Source organism: Molothrus ater, chromosome 9, assembly GCF_012460135.2.
Source record: "Molothrus ater isolate BHLD 08-10-18 breed brown headed cowbird chromosome 9, BPBGC_Mater_1.1, whole genome shotgun sequence".
NCBI classification, from domain to species: Eukaryota; Metazoa; Chordata; class Aves; order Passeriformes; family Icteridae; genus Molothrus; species Molothrus ater.
In genome coordinates, this window is record NC_050486.2 from 24,897,142 (window position 1) to 24,923,969 (window position 26,828).

Here is a 26,828-nt window from a genome sequence, read left to right on the forward strand (position 1 = left end):
ATAGTTCCTTAATAGCTGTAGGAAATAATTTGCCGTTTTACTAAATTTTGGAATTTTTATCCAGTAAAGTACAAAATGCTTTGCACCTTTTCTCCCTAAGTTTCTGTAGAGTATTACTGTGGACAAAATACACTGCAGTCTTCTAAAAAGGATGTATGACACTTGCTAAATTACTTAGCTAAAAGCATGAGAAATAAGCACAAGATCTTGGTGTTGATAGTAACCTCATACAAGCTCTTTTGATATGTTGATGTGGCAGATGGACTGATAAAATATTTTACCTGCAGAGCTCCAGAGCACCCTCTGGTACTTTGTACCACCACCATGTGTTGCCTTACAGGCCAAGATAAAATGTTTCAGTAGATGTAGTGGATTTTTTTCTTTTTTTTTTTATTTGGAGGGATTAATTTAAAACCTTTTGGCCTGGATACTCATTTGATTTGGCTGTAGGCACAAAATGAGACGAGAGATCACAAACAGGAGCTTAACCCAATGCTGTGCTCCCATAATCTTCCAAAAGCTGTTGGGGACAGCAGGTTTTGAAAGTGTAATTTAGGATGTCTCATGGCTTCTCCTGAAGCTGAGGTTGCTGCAATAGCCTCCTTGGCCTCCTCTGAGCTGAGTGTCACCTGTACACAGTGTGCATGTCCTCGTCCCTCTGGCTTGCCGTGCTTCACTCCAGCTGCTCCCGGTTCAGGGAGGTGGCACATCAGCCTGTCCTGGCAGTGCCACAGTGAGGAGCACAGCAGGTGCAGCCTGGAGATGCTGAAGGAGTGCCCAGTTTGAACAGTCAGAGAATCTTCCTGAAAGAGCCCACTGCATTTCTGTGTGAACCTTGCCCTCTGGATGGGAGTGTTGGATGTTTTCTGCTCAAGAGAGAAACCAAGCCTTTGTTACTCTCTCCTCATGACTTAAGTAATATGTTGCATTGGTGTTCTGATCCTGTCTTTTCAAAGGCACAGCAATTAATATAATTAAAAATTGCTAGCCAGATGAATTCTGATCTAGGAGTTGCACCTATTTATAGAAAGAGCTGAACAAAAAATTCCCTTGGGCCCTGATGGAAATGATTTCTCATCTGTGACTGCTTGTATTGTACAAGAAAGGAGACTGTGGTAGTGTAACAGGTTATAATCTACCATGGAGTGGCTGTAAAAAATCTGGAACTCTTGATCTATGTTGGAACAGCATAAAAAGGGGAAAGATGCAATGGGAAAATGTTGCATACAGAAAGCTCTCAGTGAAAAAAAGCAAACCAGATAGTAGGGTTACTTTCATATAAGAGAAAGCAGCATATTTAAAAGTTGCCTATGCATGTCTTGCCCTTTTTTCTGCTTGTCCTCCACATCTTGGTGATGGTGTATATGAATTACAGTTGCACTTGTGGATGTCAGCTGAATATCACTCCAGTCCACAATTCCTGAGTCTGATGGAAACTTCAAAGGGCTTCAAACTCTTTGTTTTTGTTGCTGGTTGGTCCCTTCTGGCAGCAGTGCCCAAGGTGAAATTCAGCTGCAATGAGGAGGGAAAGTGATGGAGGAGCTGAAGTTGAGAGTTTGCTGCGTGGATAAGAAATGGTAGAGTAGCCAGTGGTGTTTGGTGCTTCTCCTCAAGGATGACATTGAATTACATAAGGTCTCTCAAGCAATCTCAGAAATGAAGTGTTTTAATAGTTTTCTGGAATAACATTTTATCTGTGAAAGACTGAGCATTAAGTGATAAAGTCACTCCTGATAAATAGTTATGATGTAGTTTAGACCTGCATTCAGAAAAGCTGTATTACATGTTTTATGCAGCAGTTCTGGTAAATTATTTGTATGTGCAATGCAATAAACCTTTTTTTAATATCAGTATAGGGCTATACAGTTCACTTTCCATGCAGAAATGAAATATATGTATTATGAATGTCATTATAGTAGCATTCAAGATTATTTGGTTAGTGAACAATATGCCATGACACTTCTTATTCTTTCACAGCTGAAGAATTTAGCAAGTTGTCTCAAGAATTGTATTGCTGGTAATCAGTTCTAGGTGAAAAGTTTCTTGAGGGTACTAAGTCTAAACTTCCTTTCTAGACAACAGTTAGAAAAAGCCTGCACCTGTATTTCCTGTCTCAATGCATGCTGGTTTCAGCATAGCCTGCCACACTGCCTGATGGGGGATGTCTTTCATTTTGCTGGTGAAAAAAGCTGGTGGGGCAGAGGGAGAAGAGAGGAAGGAAAACAGACCTGAAAGTAAAGGATAGTGGATGGTATCACAGAGTTAGGTAACTTCAGTCTTGAAAGTACCCATTCATGAACAGTTTAAATGAATATTTTAATTAATATTGGTTGAATATTGTAATGCTTTATCTGCTTAAAATGGATTTTAAACTACAGTTGGTTAAAAATGTGTTAGGCATGGCTGGAGGAAGTGGGAAGAGTGTGCTAATGTTTGAGTTCTCTGTGTTACCACCTTTCTTATAAAATTAGAGCTGGTTTCTAGATTCACTGTTGTTGAGTTGGCAGTTGGTAAGGATCTGTTCCTAACCACTCTGTCCAGAAGATCTTCCAAGGGGCATTATGAAAAGAAGATAATATATTCATAATCACATTTAACAGAGTATTGGTTTCTGCTTCACGTGGATTTCTGCAAGAAGTGTCTTAAGTTGGCTCAAGGTGCTCTGCAGAGTCTATCCCCATTGTTGTCCTGTGTCCTTGCTCATCACTTCAACAAAGGAAGGAAGCTCAGCTTGATGAGCACTTCTGCAGACCCTGTTAATGGCTGTAGTCAAACCGGTTGCAGAATGTAAGGGAAGGAAACTAAAAATAGCACCTCTTGCTTGTGGCAGACTTGTGTCTTCCAGTTCTTGTGCTTGTCCTTGTTTCTGCCTCCCCATATGCACAGGGAAACATATTTGTATTTTGGAGAAGTAATAGTCTGTGGAGTAGACTAAAGCAAATCAGCCATGATTCTTCTATGAGAGAATGAAGCAGTTCCTCAGAGACCAAAGAATTACAAAATGAGCAGGTTTTTAGGGATGTCATGGTTGAGCAAGAATGAAAAATTTTTGGGGGAAAAAGCTGAAGAGTCGCTATTCTGTGGACTCTGAAAGGCAAAGCAAGCTTCAGTCTCTGCTTACAGGACAAGAAAAATTGGCCCTAACATTATGAAGGTCTCAGAAGCAAAGATATGTCTTGCTCCCCCCCTGAAGGTAGGATGTGTTTTTGTAGAAGATGTTGTGATGTTCTGCCTGCCTCTTGGGGGACAGCCATAGCAGTGACCTGTCCCAGCAGAGCTAGAGTTGTGTAACTTCTTGCTGGGTAAAACTGCACTTCAACCACAAAAACTCCCAGCCCCAAGACTAAACAAAACAAAATCCACCAAAAACCCCCACTCTAGCAGCCCTAGGGTAAGCCATCATCATCCTTATTTAATGTCTTCTCTTCTGTTTGTAACTTCAGCAGACCACTTAACTGCTCTGTGCTTTAGTTTCTTCACTGTAAAATGAGGAGTGAAGGAGTAATAAAGTTTATCTTTAGTGCAGGCATGCTTAGTAATTTAATTCAAGTTTGTAAAGTGTTCAATGGTAATTTGATTTTAATAAAATAATGTTCCTCTATTACAAAAGGAACCTCTGTGGAAATTTATGACAAAACTGATGCTGGAGAGAGGGAGCTTTATCAGAAGATCTGTTTAAGGCAGTAGATAAGTCTCCTAAAATCTGTTTTGGAATCTGATAGTTCAGCATTTATTTGGCAGCCTGCATTCCAGATGCTTGATTAGTAGGATGAAGAGTCTGTGGAGATGGTAATAAGAAATCTTGCCTAATCAGGGTGATGAATCTTTGCTGTGCTGGGAGATGATGCATTCTTTTGGACAAGCCAACCCAAACATGCAGTACCACCCTCCCTAAAATCTAGGACCACCATACCTTTAGGAAGCTCTTCCCGTCTGTTTCCCGTATGTACCTTGGGTTCAGTGCTGTGATCAGCTGTTGCTGGCTGTACATCTGGAGTCAGTTTCTGACCCACAGAAAATAAACCCACTTTTATGTTTTGGAGAGATAATGATCTGTGGAATGGACTAAAGCAAGTCAGCCGTGACTTTCCTATGAACTAATGAAACAATCTCCAAGAGACCAAACAGTTAGAGAGAGCCATTATTTTATTTACCAGCCCCTCCATAGGAATCTGCCAACCACTCTGTTTCTCATCAGTGAAGGAGAAGGTCAGAATGCTGGTGGCATAAAAGCTGCTGGGCCAGGATCCACACACGGTGACATGGACAAAGAGCAGATGCGTGCGGCGACTGGAGGAGGAGATAAAAGCGCCATCCTTTAACGGCGCTTGCGTCAGCCAAATCACAACCAGCTGGGTTATGGGCTGGGCATTTCTGCTGATCCACCACAACGCTCACATGTTCTCTGTGCACGTTTGCACACCCTCTGTCAAAGGCCAGGCTGGTTTTTGAGCCTTCTCGTCCTCCCTCTGGTTTTAGCCATTGGTTTAGTTGAGGGATGATGTAGAGCTGAGGTGCATGGGGGAGGACTGAAACTGTTGGAAGGATGAGAGAAACTGTGACTCAGGAAATTCAGTTCCTCCCTTAGTCCCAGCATGTGGTGATGAATGTGCAGACTATTATCCTTGCAATACTGAAACCTGTTTCCCTTGGTTGTATTTTTGGACACTGGAGTGGCCTCCATGTCCTCTCATCTGCTCTTTACTCAGAGGGAGCAATCTGTATTTCTAGAGGCAAGGTTCAGGAGCAGTCCTTGCATGTAGTACCTGCACTCCAAGGCCAAAAGCTCATGCAGGGACATCTTCATCTTCACTTAAAAACAAGTCTCAGCTGGCTGACAGGGCTGAGTTTCCCAGAGTTTGGGACTGTAGCTAGCCCACATGCCAGTGGAGTTTGGACTGCTAAGAGAGGTCCTAGAAGCATCAAGGAACAGCCTGGTTTATGACTAATAAAATTTAATGAAGCTGCTTGACTATCCAGTTGTAAGCAAAAAATGAGTCAGTCTGAGCTGGTTTGGACAAAAGCAAGGAATTGACCATCTTGCAACCACGATTAAAACCATTACATCTACCACATGCCACCAGTTTCTAATCTGTGTCATGGCAAAACTGCATTAGAAGAGAAAATCAGACTAGAATATATCCCACAAATATATTATAACATAACTACTGTCCAAGTATAAATAGCTCTGTGGAGACTATAAAGTGTCCCTGTAGTCCTCACCACTTTCACTCTGTGTGGCTCTCTGGATGATTTGTGTACAAGCTCTAGCCAGAAGGAAATGGAGCAATATTTCTCTGTATTTATTCCCGTAAGATGTATCTTGGTAGTAGGGATACAAATCTCTTATGACTCTGTGTGAACACTGCAGAACTGGATGAGGTTGGGTGCTCTTGCCCTTTCTGTTTCAGAGCTGTGGGAGGCTTATCTAAGAGATCAAAGTGCATCAGATTCCATTATTTTGGTATCTATGGGACAGTATAATGCATGAATACTCTGGGCCAATGCCTGTGTCTGACTTTTATTCATCTCTGTAATTAAAGCCAGATCCAGAGCTTGTTCTGTGCACTGAACGTTAATCACAGTGTTTTATTAACACAGTTGTCGAAATCTTTAATTCAGACATCGTGTAATTTTGCAATATAGATTAAGACTAGTATTTATTTTGCCTGAATACATTAATTTTATTTAAAGTTCAGAGAGAGAAGAGATTGCTCTCAGGTTTTGAACAAATGAGTGTAAGCATTGCTTGACTGCAGACATACCAAACTGCTAGACTGGTTTGGTCTGCACTGTTGCTTAACAAAAAGCAGTGGACTGCTGTATTCAGTGGAAAATACATAAAAGGCTCAGCAAACTAGTGCTCTAAATTCAGATTTAGTTAAGACACTGAAATTAATGTTTTAACATCTGTAGACTTTATTTTATGCTCTGTAGTAGTACTTGCTTAATTGCCATTGCCAGTTTCTGATGTTTTGGGATTTCCCTTGGTTGTTTTCTGTTTAAATATTATGATTTGGATTGCAGTTGCATCCATTTATCTTCAATTTAGCTTATGAAATATGAGTAAGACATTGCTTTAGTTTCTGCTTCACAGAGTTCTTTAATGTTGCATCTATATACTTGGAGACCTTGAGGCAGTTGTGGATTGTCCCATGGAGAATGGTGTCCTTTAAAGTGTATAACTCTTCTTGGAAGGGAAGAGAATCAGTTTTAAAATTCAAGCAAATACTTAATGTTAAATTAACTGTTAATTTTTTTCTTGGTTAGTGCTTTTTCACCTTCCAGTTTCTGGCTCTCCAAGTCTCTGTGGGCTGTTTTGATTGTGCTCACAAGAGCTAATGAAGTCCCCTCTGTAGTCACTAAACTGAAATAAAGGCCCACACCTCGACACTTTTTAGGGATCTGCTGATTGGAAGCAGGCGAGGGGCACTGCACAGGTGGTGCTGCACTGAGGTCTCTCCCGAGCTGAGGAAACTTTTCCTGCCCTGGTCACCTCTTCAGGTAGTGGCGCCTTCATGTGCTGCAGTGGCTGAGCTGGCCAGGTACCCCAGGGGCTGGGCTGAGTTACATGGTGGCCCTTGGCCCAAACCTGAGTGAGATGCTTGGTTATTCTCCCACCTGCCCTCAGCTGGAAGTGGGAATGTGGTATTTAATCCATCGGAGTGGATTCATATGAAAGCTAGCCTGGGTTGTGTGTAATCATTCAGCCTCCTGTAGGAATCACAGATAAAATGCAGGGAGGGATTTTATATTATGTCTGAATATAGACAAACTCCCTGAAATTTCTGAGACCTGAAATTGTGTTTACTGTGTGGCTAAACTGCAGAAAGTAAGTTTACTAAAGAATGCCCATTCTTTCTGTAAATATAGTGAGTTTCTCAGTTTAAAGTGGATGGAGTCAGGTATTCAGACAGTGTTTCATGGCGAGTTTTGTTTTTAAAAGTCCTTTAGGAAACAAAAAAATACTATCCACACAAGATTTCATGCTCCAAGTAATCTTTTATTTCTTTTATAAACTGTATTCTTGTTCAATGAGTAACCTGGTTTTTTCTGCCTCCCAGAAGAAGCAAGATGACCTAGATCTAGAGGTTCCTGGGAAAAAGTTCACTTCACCCTATATATAGTGTCTCCTGAAGTGTCTTTATGTATCTGTCATTTACTCTGAGCTGATGAACTGAAAAAGAGCTGAAGTTTTAGGCTGAGGTAGGAAAGGAGGGTGTTTTATCCCTGCTTTTTTGGGGAGGTCTGTCTTATGCACATGTCATGACTGGATTGCAGCCAGGTGAAGGCCGGACTGCCCAACTTCCAGCTGTAACACTGAATTTCATGTCTCTGTGTCTCCTGAATGTGCTGCAGCTGAAAAATGACCACCTACCTCTGTTAAAGGAGTGAATTGGATCCTGCCTCTGTGCCAGGAGGAGTTTCTGCCCAGGACTCAGAATGTGATATCCTGGGGTCACTGTGTTCTTTGCTCCGGTCAGATCACGCAGATGGAGACTCCTGCAAGCGGCACTGGTGGCACAGTGGTGTTTTTATTGGAAAGCAAAAACTGGGAAAATGGTAGTAACAACTACACAACAGATGCTACCAAACAGGCTGTTGGTGTTGAGGGATCAGGCAAGTGTTTCCACCTCAGGGTGATGAGTCAATGGTGAAGTGTACTGCAGGCTGAGGGAAATCTGCCCGTCCTTTTGTCAGCAGAAGGCTTTTTTTGGTGCAGGAGCGTTTATCTGAGTGCATCAGCAACTTGAGCAGTTTGGACTTCTGCAGCCTTTCTGAGGAGAGAAGGGTACTTTCCAAATCCCTACAGAAAGTGCCCCTGCCTAAGGACACCACACACTCCTCTCCTGGGGCCTTCCCACACCAGAGCCAGTGCTGGTGGAACCCATTGGTGCTCCTGTGGTGGGCTGTGTACACCTCTGGCATGTGGAGAAAGCAGCATCTGTGTTTGTTTAACTCGATGGCAGGATCCTGCTCCAGCACTTAAAAATAATGACTTCAGCAGGCCCAGCTCAGGAATGAGCACAGCCAAAGCCTGAGGAGGGGCTCAGAGGCTGTCTCAGTGTTCAGCAGGCCATTGGCTGAAACCAGACAAAAATGAGGTGTGCCTTGTGCTCAGTGCTGTATGTGTAGATGTTTCTGGGACAAGGAGGTCTGACCTAATCAACCACTGCTGCCAAAAAGGCATTGTTTAGCTTTTCCCTCATGTTTTCCACATGCAGCCATGTTCTCTGCAGTCACTCCATGGTGGCTCTGGTGCTTGGTGGGTCAGCTCATACCATTCATGTGTCTGAAACGGGTTGTCTTCTTCTTCTGGTCAGTTTAGTGAAATGAACTGACTTTGTGGTGGACATTTGATTTATCAGCACTCTTTGCCACCTATAGATTGCATTTTACTTAGTGACATCTGTGGAAAGATCTAGAGGTGTCAGATATTAGATGTGGGCTATTGCTACTAAGTATTAGAGAAGTTTTGGCTTTTCCATGTTGAAATTAAGGCTGTACTTGGACTCAGCTGTGTACCAGAGCATGCATAGGATAAGCGTCTGGTACTGGTTTGGGCAGTGAGTGCAGTTTGGAATGGTCTGTGCATGAAATGCAGTAAAGTTGCCATTTTTAACTTCAGCAGGGTGGTGATTTCAGTTGAAGGGATTTTACTGCTTCAGGACAAATGTCTGATGTGGACAAAGCCTTAATTCTTTATTTCTTAAATGTGATCTTTCTGCTTAAAAAAAACTCCAAAACCATTAAAAAATAAAAGAAATAATCTAAGTTTGTCTACCACAACCACCTTTAAAGATTCTTGAGTTTTCCTTGCTATTTTTCTTGTTAAAGAAGTTTCATTAGTGTTACCTAACAGTTCATGAGTAGACTTGGTCAGTGCAGGAGTGTCTGAAGACTTGGGCAGCCTGTTCATATTGTGCAGCAGCCTGTGCTGTCCCTTGGGCACAGCTGACCACAGTAACATCATTGATCTGCATCGTGGCTTCTGCTCTGCCTCTTTCCTCACACAAACCTTCCAGTTACGATTCCATGGATGGTTTCCAAAGTCTGAATGTTGCTTGGCAAGCTTTGTCACTGCTGTTAGGAGTTTGATTACCTTTGTGCATATGTATGTGAGGGCTGCCAGTGTCTGTGGCTTTTAATAAAACAACCTCCTTGTAGTCGAAAATGTTTAGAATTAAAAAATTACATAATTGTGCAAGAGCAGGATCTAGGCTGGCTGCCTCCATTTGACTGTCCTGTTTTATATGTTGTGTCTCCTTATTCTAGTTTGGCATCACTCAGAGGAGGCCACTGATTTCTTGTTGAAGTCAGTCTTACTTAAGACAAATAAAGGGACAAAACTCTGTTTCAGAAAATAAATTTGAGAAACAAATCTTGCTGATTCCTCATGCATCCACTCATGCAGCATTACCAGTTCTCCTTGCTGGAGTAATGCTGTGCTCTTATGTAGCTTAATCCCCCTTGCTCAGACCTTTCTGTTCAGCTTTCTGAATTCAGAACCAGGAACACTGAACATGAGCAATAAATACCATCTGTACACAGTTTTTTTGCATCTCATTAACTGTGTTGGGTCAGGCTTAGTTTTTGACTTGGAGACCTACCAAAAAAACCCTCAAAGCCACAGGAGATGGGGCTACTGGGGCAGAGAGGACACCCTTCCTTGTCAGTCATATTACACATTGCCACAGCTGTGGGGCACTGCAAAGCTGCAGAAATTGTTTTCTGAATGAGACCACTAAGGTTCCTTGGATTATTTCACAGAATATGCTGGCCAGGTTTCAGTTTGAATACCGTTATGCATTTCAGTTATGCATTCAGGACAGAATGAAACTATTTAAATTAGAGCAGTAGCTAGTGCCCTTTCTGCCTTAAAAAGACTTAAGTAATACAGCAAACTAAAGTAAGACAAATACAATTTAAAATCCTAATTGCAGAGTGGTTACCAGCAGTAAAGTGCCTGTGGATTGACACAGACTGCAGTAATGCCATGTACACTTGTTCACTGATAGCCTTAACGTTTTGCTTGCCATGGGCCAAATCCTCACTAGTGGTGCAGCTGCCTGGTGCTACTCAAGCAACACAAGTGGAACTTCCAGCTAGCATGTGTTCAGCAGAAAAAACTTTATAAATGTCTTTTGTTCAGCCCTGCCTTCGTTCCTGCTGCTGCCTGTAGATTGTGCTGCAGGAGAAGGTTGGCCAGGAACATTTGTGCTCCACTGTAGGTATCTTCCACCAGTGGGCTATCAAAACCCTCCATGAGATCTAACCAGAATTCCTAATGGAAAATTATTTTGCCCAACAATTTATTTTCTCACATCTAAAGCTTTTGTTTTATTAGTGTCTTAAACTTCCAAGTAGGCATGGCAGTGTTTGCTGACTTGGCTTCAACAAAATGAGCCTTGGATTTAATGAGCGTTATCTTTTGTATTTTATTTAAATTAGCTTTGGGCTAAACATGACAAACATTATTGCTAGTTTTTACACTGCATCAGAGACTATATTAATTTGGATAACAACTGTTTTCAGTACAGTCTTGAAAATTGCATATTAACAAGTCTGTAAATTGGACTGGTTTCTGGTGTCTGGACAAGGGGATATATGGATAATTTTGCATACACTCAGTGAAGTTACTTTCTGCAGACCATGGATGATTTTGAAAGACATGGTCAAGCTTTGCCCTGTTGCCCCTACAGGGAACCTCTTCAGATCAACCAAGAGCTAAGGCTCAAGAAGCTTATTTCACAAGTCTAGATTATTAATGTAAATTTGCACCTGTTATTCTTCTACCAGATAGGTCTTTAGTTGTTTCTCTGATGTTTACACTCCTGATTTATTTAGAGATCCTATATCCCTTTCAGCCTTTGTTTTTCTGGGCTAACACTTCTATTTTTATTTTGTTTATTAGCAGATATGATATTCAAACAACTTGGTTTTCCTGAAATCAAAATGTCTCATCTACAGTCAGTGAAACCAAACAAAAACAACAGTGAAAAAAAGAAAATATTAAAATAGGGCATGTGTTAAGTGATGGAGGGAGCATTGACTGACCACTCAGCATCTTGCAGTGAATTTTTCATGGGGACTCATGGTAGAAGTTAGAGACAATACTGAAATCCAGATCTGCAGAAAGTGCAGCTCCAAGGGGTGAGCACCTTTTCATGTGCTGCTGGATGTTATCCTCTCTCACTGGGGTAAACCATTCCATAACATGGATGAACACCTGACCAGGAGTGCAGCTCTACATGGAATAATACAAAAAAAAAATAGAACCAGACCTGTAATGTATTTCAAGGCTAATTTCAGTATAAAGCTTGAGCAGAGCAAAGAAATTTTCTTTAATCTCTGATTTCGAGTCTGAAATTATTCTGCAGGGTACTTGCTTATGGTATTCAGCAGACTTCATTTGATGAACATTGGACTCCTTTTTGCCAAAGTTCATGGAGAAGGCCATGCCAATCATTTTCTGCCCCCAAGGAAGAACACAGAGCTGCCCTTCTCCCAGAAGGATCAGTTTATTTCCGTTTCTACTGTGTGATTAAAAACAAGTGACAGAACAAAAAATTGTTTGCTGCAGTAAATTCTACTCAAATCTTTACTGCACTGGAGATTCACCCATAAGAAAGGTGGTATCCCATTCAAAGACAGGAATTCAGGTTCATCTTGTCACTTTGCCTGTTTGGTTCAGCAAACCTCCTGGTGTTCCCAGGGAAGCACATTCCCTGACTTCACTTGCCTGCAGCTGACCATGAGGAGACAGAGTTTAGTGCTGTAGCCTTGCAGGAGTGGCACTAAAGGCCATCTGCTTCCCAGGCTGCACCCTCTGCCTCTTGGAGAGGGCTCCATTCAGGGATCAAAGGGTGAGCTAGAAAGTCTAGACAGTTAAATAAAATGTTTCATAGTCATTGAGTGATGATATTTCTGCCTATGAAGTTTGAGCAGTAAGCTGCTTTTTCTCTTGGGGCTTATCTAGGTACTACAGTTACCTCTGTAGTTACACCCTAATAACTCCCAAGGTAACAACTCTAGATGTCCAGACTAAATGTCGTAAATTAAATGTAAAGAACTCACAAGTTTTCTTGATAGCTGTTTTGCTGGGGTTGTGTGTATTTTTCTTTTTTTACCTCCCAAAAAAGCTCAGTGTTACTCCATTCTGGTGTTTTGTCGTGACTGCAGTTTGTCTGTGTGAGTATAAACTGACAAAACTTATTTTAGTGAGCGTGTAGGTTGCAGCAGGACATGGTTATTCCACCCTAAACATTAATGCAGGAGCATACAGTGAGTACGAGTGTTTCTTTATATTTTCATAAAGCCTGAGAGTGTTGGTAGCATAATGTTCATGACATTGGGCTCTCATTTCTGACTCAGGGGGACAGCAAAAGTAGCATGAACCTCACCCAGAGTGGTGGAGCAATGCTTCAGTACAGGACCCAAGCTGTATCCTTGTATGTGTGTGTAAATGTTCTTGGTAAATTAGAGCTTTTAAATTTGCACAGACAAATTTTGTATTTCCATGAGACTTTCTCAACTCCAGCTGTAAAACTGCCTCCTGTATGTCACTGTGTTTAGTGTTCAGGGTTTCTGATGTTCCTCACACAACGTGAACGACGGGTTGTTGCGTATGGATGAGCTGAGGCTGGAAATCTCCAGGCTTTGCAGCTGCCCTCATGTGGGTGTGTCAGGGTGAAATGGGGCTTTGTCTTCCAACCAGTCAGTCCATATTCGGAAAAATTACTCCTCTGTTCTCATGTCCCTCCTCTCAAACAGTTTTCTGTTCTTCTGAGATTTTGTGGCAGCCTGAGCCATAATTCAGGCAAGTACTTAAGTACGTGCTCAAGTGCCATGTCCCTGGTAGTATTTGAAATCCTTACTAAGTGTGCTACTGGGGCTGTAGTGGGGACATTGGTAGATTTTATTGGTCCATGCAGATGAATCCATTGTGGAAACTCCCAAGTTTTCCTTCAGAAAGGCAGTTGCATGTAAACAAAGCCCTGTCCTCCATGACAGTGGGTGTAAGCAGGGGAATGGTCTGACAAAACAGGGGTTTTTCTTCATCCCATTGCAGCTGAACAAGATGAAATGGGAGCTGCAGAGGCTGGGTTGGGCTCTGTGCTCCTCATCTCCCCACTCACCTTTGCAAAACCTTGGACCTGCTTCAGTTCCTCCTTCAAACCTCCTATTCTGAAAGCACCTGTGCTGAAACGGACATGGGTATTTTTGGTGTGAAACCAGCCCAGGCAAGATCCAAAGATGAGGGTAAAAAGCCCCACTACTATGCCGTAGATTGAAAAGGCTGATTAGCCAGGTGTTTGCATGTACAGTTAGTGGAAGAGGTTGTACCTTATTTATCTGTGAAGCTGAACGTTTACAATTTGTCCTGCTTGCACCAGCAACTGGCTGTTTCATACATAGCAGTGAAATGAATCCGTGTTGTCTGGTGACACATTAAAGGGATGACCAGGTGCCCATTGAACTGTCTCTGTGCAATTAAAACTTCAGAATAGTAGGAAAAATGTGTTCTGGAAATATTTCACTTGTATAACCAACTCCTGAGAGAGCTATTTATGATTTCTCTACCTGTTCTTGGCACAGGCTTTTTTTCTGTTAGGAGAGGTTTGACAGTTGCATGAGATCACACTTGGATTGGTGCCCTGCGAGCTGAAAACGCAGAGTCATTGCTTGCGAGGACAAGACTTAGCTGGAAAAAATAGAAACATTGCCCTTGTGTTCACTGCTAATACTGCATCGAGAAGTGGAGCTCTGTCAGGCTTTAGTGTGCCTTGATAGTCATGCAGTCATTATTTGCTTATAAATAGAGAACTGCTTTAAAACAAAGCCTAACAACCCAAGAGATTTAGAAATATTCATTTAATGCCTGGGACATTCCTTTAAGATTAATAAATGACTGGATGAGATGAGCTGATAGGCTGTCTCTGTGCCTGTGGCTATTTACAGCTGCTGCTTATTAACTCAGAGATGAAATAATTAATGTCATTATCAAATGATGCTAAACAAATAGATCACATTTTTTGTGTGTGCTCATTCTCCCTGAAGTGGGAGATGGCAGCGAGTGGGCGCCTGGGGGAAGCGTCAATGTCCAGACTATGGAGTGCCCTGAGCTGTGCCACTTGTGCACAGCCCAGCAGTTCAGGGAGCTGCTGGCATCAATTCAAACCCCAGTTCCAGCCTGAAGATGTGGCTGAAATCACAGAAAACCCCAGGCAGTTTCCCAGGATCTGGTGGAAGAGAGGGGCTGTTGGCTGGGTGGGTGGTAGGGACAACTTCCCCAAGCCCCCTCACCACCAGCAGCGCACAGAGACTCAGGCTGTGCTTGGGGTGCCCCAGTGCATGGCAGGTGTATCTGAGGCTTTCCTGCAGGCTTATGCACAAACATGCTTAAAAAAAACCCCAAAAAAGCTGTGGTTATGCTGTTGCAAAATGCAGCCTTCATGTATCCTTTAACTGGCCTCAGGAAGCCTCCTGGCCGCCTGTGCACAGTCCCCTGCTGCACTGAGGCTTCTCACACACCTTGATCTCAGGGGTATCCACTGTCTATTGGAAATTCAGATGCCAATTAGAAAATAAAAAGGCCTGTGGAGCTGAGTGTACCATCAAACTGCCAAGGTGTGGCAGCTTTCTGCTTGAGCAAGCATTCGTAATTGAGGATGGCTTTGTTAAAAAGGCAATTAAAATATTTCAAATTGAGTACAAAGTTATGATGCAGTGAAGTATAGCACAGATTCCTGGATTTTGGAACAAACCCTGCTGTCATGGGCTGCCTCACTGACACAGGCTCACAGCAGGTGCCCCACACCAGCAGTATCTCTGCTGCAGGTTTCCCTGCTCTGTAGTTACATAGACCCAGCTCATCACCAGCCCCATCTGCTTTTTGAAGCTCTTCTGCAATAGTGTGTGGACTGCTGCCCCTTTTTCCCCCCCAAGTCATTTATCCTTAGTAGAGCAATCTGTTTTCTCTCCTTTCCTTATGCTGTGCCAGAGCTTTTTACTGCATGAGATTCCCATTCTCCTGAGTCCCTGTTTGCTGTGAGGCCTGATGGAAAATTCTTCTGTCAGGTGTGGCAGAGGTTTGCAGTGTGTGAGAATCCTGCACTGCAGAGTCCCTGTTTGCTGCTTGTCCTGATGGAAAAATGTTGCTCAGGTTTCTGCTTGGCTTCCCTTGCTGGGGGAGCCATTGCTGTCCCACCTTCCCAGGCTCTGGCACAGCTTGGCCTCATCAGCTGGGCCCCAGCAAGGGGAAGGTCCCTGTCAAGGTTTGCAGCAGCCCTCTCCTGTGTTGCCTCTTCTGTGTATTTTGGTGAGGTAACAGACTATAAAAAGAACAGCTGTGTCCTCTTTCAGACCTCTCTTTGGTGCTTGCTTCCAGCTGGGTGGCTACAAAAAGGCATTTTGTGTCATGGGCTAGGACAGTGCATGAATGAGGGGCAGATGGTCTGAGGGAGCTGCTGCTGTGCCTGTTTGTTTGTGTTACCTGTGTTACCTCTTAGCTGAAGCTGAACTGACACCTCACAGGGACTTTACATAAGGATGATGTCCTCAGTCTGGCTGGGACTGTTGTGTCTGTTCAAGTCCTGTTTTAGGAACCTGATGAAGGAGGACCTGTGGTCCTTGACAGGATGCTTTTGGATGTCTGTGGAAAGGAGCTTTAGGCAAGGCTGTTAAACTGCATTCTGGAGAGTCCTCTTTGCCCAAGGAGGGTGCTTGTCATGTGTTGAACAGTAACGCTCAGCCTAGAGATGAGATAATTTGTCACTTGATTTCTCCGATCCTTTGATATCCTACTCAATCTTTTTCTAAAATCCTTTCCTAGTTCTGCATAATATTTCTCTGCTATGTGCTGTGATGTTCTCATGAGTTCAGACTAGCACCCTTAAATACACACATATACATGTCTGTTTACATACTGAAGTACAGCCTGTATTTATGTCTCCCCTGATGGATTGACTGCTCGTGCCTTCAGCTTATGTGCATTTTCATGTTAACTCTCTGGCTTGGCCCCTTGTCCCCAGTCTGTTCTCTTGGCTAATTAGAACCAATTTCCATAATTTTGCTATCTTGTTCCTGAAGTCCTCAGAAGGGCTGTTTTGTTCTTAGAATTGCCATCAAGCTGACCTAATTCTTCCCAGAAGATATATTTTAACACTGCTATTTTTTAAGTGTTTGGAGTCAGGTTTTCACGATTGGCTTGAGTCCCAACAGGGGCACTCCTCCCATTTTCCTCTTGTGTGCCTGTCCCCAGCTTTCCCAGCAGCTGCAGAGATCTCACTGGCAGTGGCCATGGCTTGTTTGCTTTCTGTGAGGGGAAGTCAGAGCAGTGTCCTTGGAGCCATTGCAAGGGACGTGGCAGCACCCACAGTCCTGAGGCAGTGCTGTTCTAGACCAGCTGCACTCAGCTGTGCCCTAATCCCCAAATTCCCTGAAATGGCACCATGAGCAGGGGCTGCATGTGCTTACCCAGCTGCACTGAGTCTGTGGGTTCAGTAGCAGTTCAGGGCACGGTGTGCACTGCTGTTCACTCTTAGTGCCTTACATTCCCTACCTGAAGTCCCTTCTATCCCTGTACTCCTCCCTGGGAATGCCTGTGCAGTGATCCATCCCCAGCCCTTCCCACAGAGGACGTGCACACACTTGTCAGAGTGGTGCAATGCTGGGAGCTCTGGGCCAGGCCATGTCTGGGGTGGCAGGAGCACGTGTGAGCTTTGTGTGCCCGGGGGTGAGTCACAGCCTCGGGTGGCAGTCACAGCCTCGGGTGGCTTGGGCTGTCCAGGACAGGTCCCACGTGCCCACATCAGGGAGCAGGGCAGGCTGTGAGCAAAGCCTGAGCGCGGCTGCACCCAGGGCCTGGCTCGGAGAGAGGCACAGGCTGCCTGCAGACTCTGTGTGTTCCCAGGATGATCAATACTGCCATTTTTTAGCTGTTACCCCTTCGATTTATACTGTGAACAAGTTGCACTGACTGATATTTACCCTTTGCAGAAAGCAAACATCTCTAGAGGAAGTGTGAACTATTCTGTGATGTCTCTGTGGACTGCTCGTGTTCTGTCACCTTTTCCATCATAGCTTCCCCCCTCTCTTGTGCTTGAATGCAGCCTCCAAAAAACATGTTAACTCCATTCCTTTGTTTGGGGTGTTCTTTTTAATTTTTGCTTCCTGCTACCCAGCAGTTCCACAGCAAGAAGTGAGTGGCACTTGGTAGGTTCACTTCACCTTTCAGCAGAGGAGACAGTCTGGGGTATTTGTTTTCAGCCTTTTCCACCTCAGAACTGTTTTCTTTCCCTAAAAACTTCAGGCTTTTATTTGCTGCTTAATCTACTTCTCAGTTTTCCAGCAGCCATCTCACTTGAAGCACAAGTGCTGTGTTTAATGCAGCCATAGCACTGTAATAACTGCTCTTGTCAGGCCTATGGAGGGGTTTCTGCAAAGAACCACTTGGCATAAGTGGCAGAGAACATGTACCAGTCACACTCATGTAGGGTTGCTTATGGGGCAGGGTGGTCCACATTCACGTGCTGTTTTTCCACCACCAGCTGCAGAATTGGTTGCTGGCCCTTCCTGTTAGACTTTCTCCCTGGCCAGCTGCTTTGCTTTGTAGTCTCTGGGGTTTACCAGTCTCAGGAGGCTGCATTTTGTGCCTGAGTGTCCTTAATTTAATGTTTAGGTGCAACTGTTCTTTCCTGGCTTTTCTCACTGCAGCAGCCTGACAGAAAAGTGTGAATTTTTATAAATTGTTTATGTATCTTTTCCTTCTCAATAGAAAAAGAGGCCTATTAAAACACGCTGGGAGCTGTAACAAGAGGGCTTTGTTATCTCTCAGAAGTTGTGGCCTGATGCTGTAAGTTGAGCTGTCAGTGAGGTTGTCTGGAGGGAAAGAATCAATTCTCTGGTGAGCAATTTACTGGTCTGGGACATGTTTGTGTATAAGTTACTGACTTTCCTGAAAAAATTCACACTCTGGTGTTTGATGGGATCTCTGGAGAAAGGAACAAGGACACCTAAAACTGACACAAAGCTGGTGAACAAGAAATCAGCAAGTGGAATCATCAGTAGCCAGTGTTGACGCCCTTGAGTCAGAGAAACCTGCTGTGCAGCCTGGAAATGTAAAAACTGGCTGTGTCAGGAGATTGTGCTTCCAGGGAGTAATTACTGCTTTTTAATTACTGCTTTTCCCCTACAACTCTTTCTTGCTAGTCTTTTGTATTTAGGTTTGCCTTGATGGTTAATCAAATTTCAGAGCAGGTGACTCTGCAGAGCTGCAGGTGATTTCCATCTGCCAGGTGAGGCTGAGTTTTCTCTGGCCAGGCTGCACGGGCACTGCCAACTGTTTGTCTTGGCAGTAGTTGATAGCCTTTTTGGGTTTGTGTGACAGCACAGGGATGAAACTTGAAAGTCCTTTTCTCACAGCCCTTGTCACTGTCTAGGAAAGCAGCAGGCAGGATACATCTACTTTGTACCTCCTCTTTCTGTCCCAGCCCTATTTTTGGTAGCAAAGCTGAGCTCAGGGACAGGTGATATTTTAAGAGTCAGCAGTCAGGAGTCACTTTCTTTCATGGTTGCTACTCTTTTCCAAGTCTTCAGATTCATTTATTTCTCAGTCATTTCAGTGGAATAATTGTGAAGAATGCACAAGACAGTTTTACAGTTTTGGTTATAGTGTGAATGAGGCTGTGCCATCTCTGCAGAACCACCACGGCTTTCACCAAAAAACACCTCTCTGAAGTGTGATCCATGATTCAAAATGGGTGTTGCTTCTCAACTGGAGTCAACAGCTGGAGAAACACAGCACAGATCCTGCAGGTTCCTCTCCTGTGTGCAGAGTGGTTCCTCGGTCTGTTGTATTAATTACCAACTATATTTGCAGTGCCCATTTCCTACAATGCCAGAATTCTTAGTAATCTTTCCTTAGGAGCACCATGGTGGGAAGTGTGTGTGCACATGTGTCTGATCTGTGTGTCCCAAATGTCCCCTCCAAAAGGGAGAGGGGACGTGAGGGGATTTTTCTTTCAGAAGAACTTTTCTTTCAGAAGAACTTTTCAGTCACTCATACTGAGTGACTGCTTGTAAGCAGAAATATAAAAAAATTGGGTAACAATTTCATTACATGATGTTTTATAGCAATTGCTATTCACCTTTATAAATTAACTGCTCTCTTCTGTATGGCAGAAAAAGGCTTTTATACTTGGCAGGCTGCTCATAATATACTAAGGATTATTAAAGTAAGCTGTAGTTGCTCTATAATGCACATTATAATGGCACGTGGTTTTACACTAATGTGTCTTGGGGGAGGATATTATTTCAGAATGTGTATTCACATATGGATGGAGTTTTGAGTTTTTTCACCCTGATCAGAATGACATTCACAGAAGAAAGGTCCCTGGACCATCATCCCAGCAAGTTCTTTGTAATAAAGTGGTGAGAAGAGAAAATTTCATCAAATTCAGCAGGAATTTTTGAAACAGACCTCGAAGAGCGCAATTTTTTTTTTCTCACCTCCTGACTTTGCATTTATAAAGTGGGGTTGTTCATATTTAGGTGAGTTATTTGAGCTCCCTGCCCTCCTTAGAGGTGAGAAAGCTGGGGAGCAGCCAGGCTGAGCTGTGTGCAGGGGTGATGAGTGCTGCACTGGGGCTGCTGTGTGTGAACCAGGGCAGCTGCCTTCAGACATCCTGCTCCAGGCAGGACATTTGCAAGTCGAAGGGATTTCAGAGCAGAGCTGTGGGAACAGCTGGGGAAATGCAAATGGAACTGTTATATTTGCATTCATTAATTAGGCAGCGACCGCAAGGAGCGTAAGCGCTACAGCTGCTGGTTTAAAAAGTGTGAAAAAGATGGAGGATAACGTAGTTAGGGAGGTGTTTGTCTCCTCTGTTGGACTGAATTAACAGATACACCGTTGATCTGGTGATAAAATGCAAATTCATATGAGACACACAGAGAGCACTGGATTAGGTGAGGAAGAAATTTTCAAGATGGAAACATGGCAGAGCAATCAGTAGAGAAAGCAGGAGCTGTAGACAGGATCTCAGGGACAGCAGTGAGGCTTTAACCTTGAACTATTCGGTGTTAGGAATTATTCATCTCACCTTTGACCATCATGAAAGGATAATTTGGGCATGTTGGTGCAATTATAAAAACAACAATCAAAAGCCCTGATAACATACTGCTGATATGTGGCGTAGAGGGATCTTAAAATAATCTTTATCCAGGGATTAAGAGTTTCTGATCTACCACTGACCTGTTTTCAGAGTATTACAAATTCATGGTACTTGCAGAAACAAGACAAAAAGGCTGTAAAACAAGAGAAAAGCAGATTTACAACAGCATAAGTTACTAAAGTAAGTTGCATTGATGAGGAAGTTTCTAACTAAAAACCATGCTTGTTGAAACCTTGTTTTTCTAGTCAAGAATCCAAAGTGTGCTTGGAAATCTTTTTGTAGAAAGTTTCTGGACCTTTTAGGCCATGTGTGAAAATGGTTTTTTTTCATTAGGAGTGAGAAATGCAGACCTCCAGATGCCCTCTGATTTTTTTTTTCCCCCAAGAGGAGGAGGAGCTGGGGTGAGATGGAGACACAAACACTGCTGTAGTCCTTGAGTCTGAATTAATGCTGCTGTTTTTAAGGGCTGAATAAACATTGGGAGTGAATGATTTCTGTGCACAGAAAGCCAGGGAAACTTGTGCTGATACCACTGACTTTGTGAACAAAGAGAAAGTTGTGTGTCTCCAGGATTATGGGCATCTGAGGTGTTTCATCATTACTAAATTCTTATGGGGAAAAATAATTGACTAAAGCAAATTAAGTGCCAGAAAGTGATTTTTATTTCATTGCCTGACAGTGATATGTGGATTTGATTATTTGTTTTGGCCTTTTCTAGGGGTTTTTGCACGAAGTAATAAAGTTAGCATGAAATTTCATCTTAGTTCGAAGTGCCTTACATCTTTATCAAATGATAAATAACACAGACTTTGGCTAGAAGTTCAGTATTTTGTAATTTTGTCTGCAAAAACATTTTCCATGGTCGATAAGAGAAATGTGAGACACCAGAGCAATAAATTCATGCTTGTCTTTGGAGTAAAATAATAATTACCTGGGTAATACAATCTTTTTTATATACACCCATGTCAGGGGACCCCTGGCTACAAATGTGAGCTGAGTGAAATCTCGACTCGCTTGAACACCCACCCTGGAGGAGCAGGACCTTGGTCAGTGAAAGCAGCTTTTATAAACTGTGAAGGATTGGCAAAGGGGTGATAAACCCACACAGGACCAGCAGCTTGGAGTTATTGTTGGGTGTTTTAACTCCCAAAATCGCTGCAGAGATTGGGATGGGGAGAAGTGCAGGGCTGGAGCTGCCGCGTGGCTGCGGGCTGGGCCAGCTGGGTGTGTGCCCAAGGGGCTGCCAGGGGCAGGAGCCCAGCTCCGCTCAGGGCTGCTGGGCAGGGTCTCCTGAGGGAGCTGGGCATGTCATTTTGCACTCAGAGAAACCTGGGCTCTCAGACTCTCAGGAATAAGTAGTTCCAGATAGCTTCAGAATCGTACAGGTATGAACACACCTTTTCTTTTTAGCTGTTGGAGGGGCAAGGGCTGGTTTGAAAGGGTCAGTGCTGGTGTACCCTATAATGTGACGCTGCAACGTGTGTGGCTGTGTTGTTCATTTCCCTGGTACATTGATGTGCAGGGCTCGGTTTGGGCAGGCTTTTAGCAGCAGTCGGGAGGGAGTGATCAAAGATCAAAGTGCCACCAGGCAGGGTGTTCAGTGCCCGGGGATCGAGTGGTCTCTGTGGGTTATTTACAGTAATTTGTTCTGCATTTTTCACAACAGCCACACCAACCCCAGCTCTCTGCATTCACCAGTGTGAGGATGTCGTGGTGAAAGACAGCACCATTTTCACCCGGTTACTCCTCTGACAAGAGGTTCTTGTCTAGAATGTGAAATTGTAGAAGCCCCCAGCTGGCGACTGTAAATTCCTGCCTTAATGGGCTGTGTCAGACGCGTCGGGGTGGCTGTGCCGGGAGGGAACCTGAGCCTGGCTGCCAAAGGGAGGAGTTTCCATCCAGCCCAGAGTCGGGAAAGCATCGGTGTGCTTGGAAAGCATTGGTGTGCTTGGCACGCCGGGGGTGCCCAGCCCCTGTGCAGGGAAGGTGACACCCAGGGGAGAGGGGCACTGCAATAATGCACAAGTGGCTTCTCAGCTGCAGGGTCCCTCAGTGGTCACTCACAAGTGCCTGTAGAATATTAGAACAAGGAATGAGGTTTTGTTCTTGTCTGGCCTATCATAGCCGGTTTAAAAGTTGTGTTGATTTCCTGTCCAAAACTTATCCAAAGCAGTTGTTGACTGGGCAGTGTGTGACTGTTGCTCAATTCAGAGTTGTCCAAATGTGACTGTTCTAACTCACAGCAGATTCTTACTTAAACTGTAGTTTCTTTTTGTTGTATCATTTTTGCTGAGATCATCAGTTTGCTGTTCCTCTGCTACAGACATTCACCGTCAGTTTTCATTGCTACTTTCAGACATTTTGAGGATTTCTTGGATCTTTTGTCCTCCTGTTTTTGCCATTCATTGAATTTCTGCATTATCACTTGCAGCCATGGCTTCAGCCGTGGGAGCTGTATTAAGTTCAGCTCCCTCCCCTCCTCCTGCCCATGTTGGGACCAGCCTGTGCTGTGCCTGTGGTTTGTTGTACTGCTCCTCCTCTTTTCCTAGATGGGAAGGAGGGTACATCCCTCTCCAGTGCTGATTGTTCTCTACATCTGTGTAACCAGTGAAGGAGGTAGCAGTAATGTCCTGCTATTGCTTCAATAACCTGTTCAAAGAAGTCCAGCAAAGCCTCGGGGAAAAAAAGTTACTGATAGTTTGTGGTGTTAAGTTCTTGAAACATAAAACCAGAACCAGGCTGTGCTTCGAGCTGAAGTGTTCAGTGCAGAGGATCTGCAGCATTTGTCAGAAATGCTTTATTTTGCTGGCACCAAAGGTTGCAGTCACTTTCTGAGTACTGTTCTATCTGACAGGCCTGCCCTAGGTTCAGCTGGTGCTTTTCTCTGTCCAAAGGATGATTAGAGAATGCTTCAGATAATTTAAAACACTAAAAGGCAGCTAATCCAAAAGAATTCTGTGATTCTGTGAAATATGATTCAGAGTAGTAAGGAAATTAATCACTTGGAGAACCCCTGGCATTCTGTCTTTTGAACCTTCTCATAATTCCTCTGAGTCCTGCCAGGAAATGAGAGGGGGAGATCTTAGGCTAGCTAAATTAAGAGATGACTCTGAATTTTACCCCACAGCTGAATTGCCAGTGGCAGGCACTGTGTTCAATGAAGAATTGCCAGGCAGACTTGTGTCTGTAATTAGCATTTCTCACCATCAAGGCTTCTGCTGCTGGGTGGCACCAGCAAGAGCTGCTCACTCCTGGGACAGCTTTCTCCCAGCCTTCCAGGAGTCCTGTCTGGCTGTCCACGTGCTGTGATTCCTGGCAGTGAAAGGAGAAGAGCTTTACTGGGTTTGACAAATGCAGTGTTACATGTGGGAGGTGACCTGTGCTGCCTCAGCTGCGCACACCTGCCCTGGGCTCAGCTTCCACCAGCGTCCTCTAAAACAGCAAATTTGGCATTTGCCAAACAGATGATTCTGTGCATTGTGTGTCTGATGCAGCAGGTTTATTTTCAGACACATCTATAAGTTTAATTTTTTTCTGCTGTTTAGGAAGAACCATTAAAATGGGTCTCTTGCAAGAAATTGCCTCCCTGATAATAGCAGATTTATGGCTACTGGCCAATACTGTCCTAATAGTGTATCCTGTTCAAAACTGGTGTTTATGTACCCAAAAATGCTTTAAAAGCAAGTAAATTAAATACCATGTTAATATAAATGTTAGTGAAAATATCTGATCTAAAGTTCATTAATATTCAAAAGAAGCTTCTCAGAATGTGGTTAAGGAAGGACTATATAGCCTAATGGCTATATGTTTCCTGTATTTATTTTGAAAATATATACCTCAAACATATCCATAGTTGAATCCAGCTTGGGAGAACTTGTAAAGTCATATTAGTGTATGAGAAGAAACACAAAAGTTGGATTACTTACTTAAGCTGTTGTTTGTGCTGTCCAGGTTACATTCTTTTAACACATGAAAATTAAATTTGCAGTTCTAGATTTAAGCTTGTGGCCCAAAACAATTCACATACATTTTAGTTATTGCAGAGGAAGTAAAACCTTCCTCTCTAAAAATTTTGAGAGTAAATTTTTGAGAGTATCCTCATTTTCCCAGAGAATTCTTCCTTAATGCAAAAAGAAGATAAAATTTATAGACTCTACTTTCAGATTTGCAGGTGCTGGGGGCTCTCCCTAAGCCCTTACAGTGCTCAGTTCTGTACCTTAGCCCTTCACCAGGTGCCTGTAAGGTTCATTTGTCTGCTGGCTTGTGGAGTTTCTTGTCCACGTGTCTCCTGTATGAACAATTCCTGGAGATCAAAAGCTTTTGCAGAGAACAGCCACGAGCAGCTCCTTGCTCAAATACTGCCCTCAATTCTCTATCCTGTTCCCATTACAATTATAGCCCCAAAACTGCCAAGTAGGAGTGGGAGTTCATACAAATATTTGTAGGGCTGTGAACTGCACTGTGCTGCGGAAGGCTGGGAGAGCTCTGGGTGGTTTTTCATGGCCACATTTTGCTTCCAGGAGCAGGTGCCTGTCCCTGTGTATCACCCCACGCCCAGCCAGACTCGTCTGGCCACGCAGCTGACGGAGGAGGAGCAGATCCGGATCGCGCAGCGCATCGGCCTCATCCAGCACCTGCCCAAGGGCGTCTACGACCCCGGCAGGGACGGCTCCGAGAAGAAGATCCGAGAGTAAGTCCTGGGACAGAGGGAAGGGATGTGGCTGTGCCCATGGTTTGGGATGCTACCCTGGGAAACCTGGGTTTGCCTTCTTCTCAGGGACTGTGATTTAATGGAGCTTTTTTAAAAAGAAGGCTGATGTGGGGAGTAGCATCCCTGCCGAGGGCAGAGGGTTGGAACTCTGTGGGCTCCAAGATCCCTTTAACCCAAGCCACTCCATGCATCTGAGGCTCTTTCCTTTACCTTACACAAGTATCTACAAATACTAAAAGCATCCAGGAATAGATATTATACTGTTTTTAATTTCCAGGTTGGTAACAGCAAGCTTAATATTTTATTTTTCCTCTCCAGATGTGTCATTTGTATGATGGACTTTGTTTATGGGGACCCTATCCGATTTCTGCCGTGCATGCACATTTACCACCTGGACTGTATAGATGACTGGTTGATGAGATCCTTTACCTGTCCATCCTGCATGGAGCCAGTGGATGCAGCACTGCTTTCATCATATGAGACTAACTGAGCCAGGGTTTCTCTACTGAACCTTCGAGGAGACCATCCACTTCAATGGGTTTGATCCTTTTGTCATTCAGCCCAAAGAGCCAGGAATTAGGAATTAAGATCATGCACAAAGTATACATTTCCTAATAAATAAATAAAAAAATATTCCTGAATGGCTGCAAATATTGGAAAACATAGTATTTTAGAGACTATAGAAAAGTAGGTTGTTATTTTTAATGTAAAGCCTTGACCCACCATTGTCTTTTAATGTTTGTTCTTACACCCATATATAGGAATTGTGTAAAGTGTTACAGCAACTGTAAATGTTTAAACTGCGTGTATCCAATTTTATTAGCAGCAAGATAAGAGTATTTTTTTCCTAAATAAAGTAACCAGTTTTGTTCTGATTCTTTTCACAAGTCCTGGCATTTGGGTCAAGGCTTTATTGAAATCTACATTTTATAACACTGGCACAAAGAAATAGTTTTAAGCTTGTTTGCACAGTTCTTTTTCTTTTTCTTTTTTTTTTTTTTTCCATTGGAGATGGAATTCATTGCCTTAGGTCTTTTTAATAGTGTATTGTTATTGTTGGGCTGGCTCTATGCTTGAAAACCAGTTTATTTATAACCTGTTAAAAGTGCTATATTTTGTTTGCAGTTAGGAATATGCAGACTTCAAAGTGATCTCCTAGCTTATAAGCAAACTGAGATGCATTATCCCTTTTCTACAAGTGATGCAGATTATGAAGAGATGACACAAGTCCTCTGGTTTCATGGGGGTTTTTTTATAACTTCCTTCGGTTTTGATGAAATAACAGTCCTTAAACTTTAATATGTGACATTTAACTTGATCAGATTAAAAGTGGGCCAGATGAACAATAAATAGTTAAGCTGCCATAACTGGAAAAAAAAAATATTTGGAACTAATCTAGTGTTAGCATTGATCACTTATTCTATTTTTTTCTCCCTAAAATGGTTGTCTTGGATAATAGCAAATGGATACTGCATCTCTCGTTCTTGTAGTTCTTAGGTTATCAGAAGTTAAGAATAAACATACTGTATCTCAGTCTCCTGTATTAAATGTATCTGTTGAGCCCTGCTGGCTGGCACATCAGTCCACCAAACAGGAATGAATGCAGAGAGGAGAAAAATAGACTTTGTTCTGCACATAAATGCAAAGTTTATATAAACACAGAGTGTCAGGGTAGCAGTGGAGGGGCAAACAGTCCTGCTATAGCCAGAATGACACAATTCCCTGATTTTTGTAGCAAACAGAACGTGCTTATTAAGAGAGGCTTCAGCAAAGATTGTAGCTGTAAAGACCTTTTTCCACTTAGCATGATTTTCTCCTTTTTTCTTCTCCCTCACTCCCTTGATCTACCTTCTGTGACTTCTGTGCATTCAGTGCCACCCTGACACAGTGAGAAGCCCTGGTCTCATGAAATGAAACACAATCTCAAGTTAACCACAGCA

At 43.3% G+C, this 26,828-nt stretch overlaps 1 protein-coding gene across 1 annotated transcript in view; it reads left to right on the forward strand.

Moving 5' to 3' along the window:
- Positions 1 to 26,421, forward strand: part of RNF11 (ring finger protein 11) — a 30,370-nt gene extending 3,949 nt beyond the window's left edge. The window contains exons 2-3 of the mRNA XM_036387488.2: positions 24,698 to 24,867; positions 25,207 to 26,421. Coding sequence (XP_036243381.1) covers positions 24,698 to 24,867; positions 25,207 to 25,378 — 342 coding nt within the window. The 3' untranslated portion in view covers positions 25,379 to 26,421. The remainder of the gene's footprint in view (positions 1 to 24,697; positions 24,868 to 25,206) is intronic.
- The last annotated feature ends 407 nt before the right edge of the window (positions 26,422 to 26,828 follow it).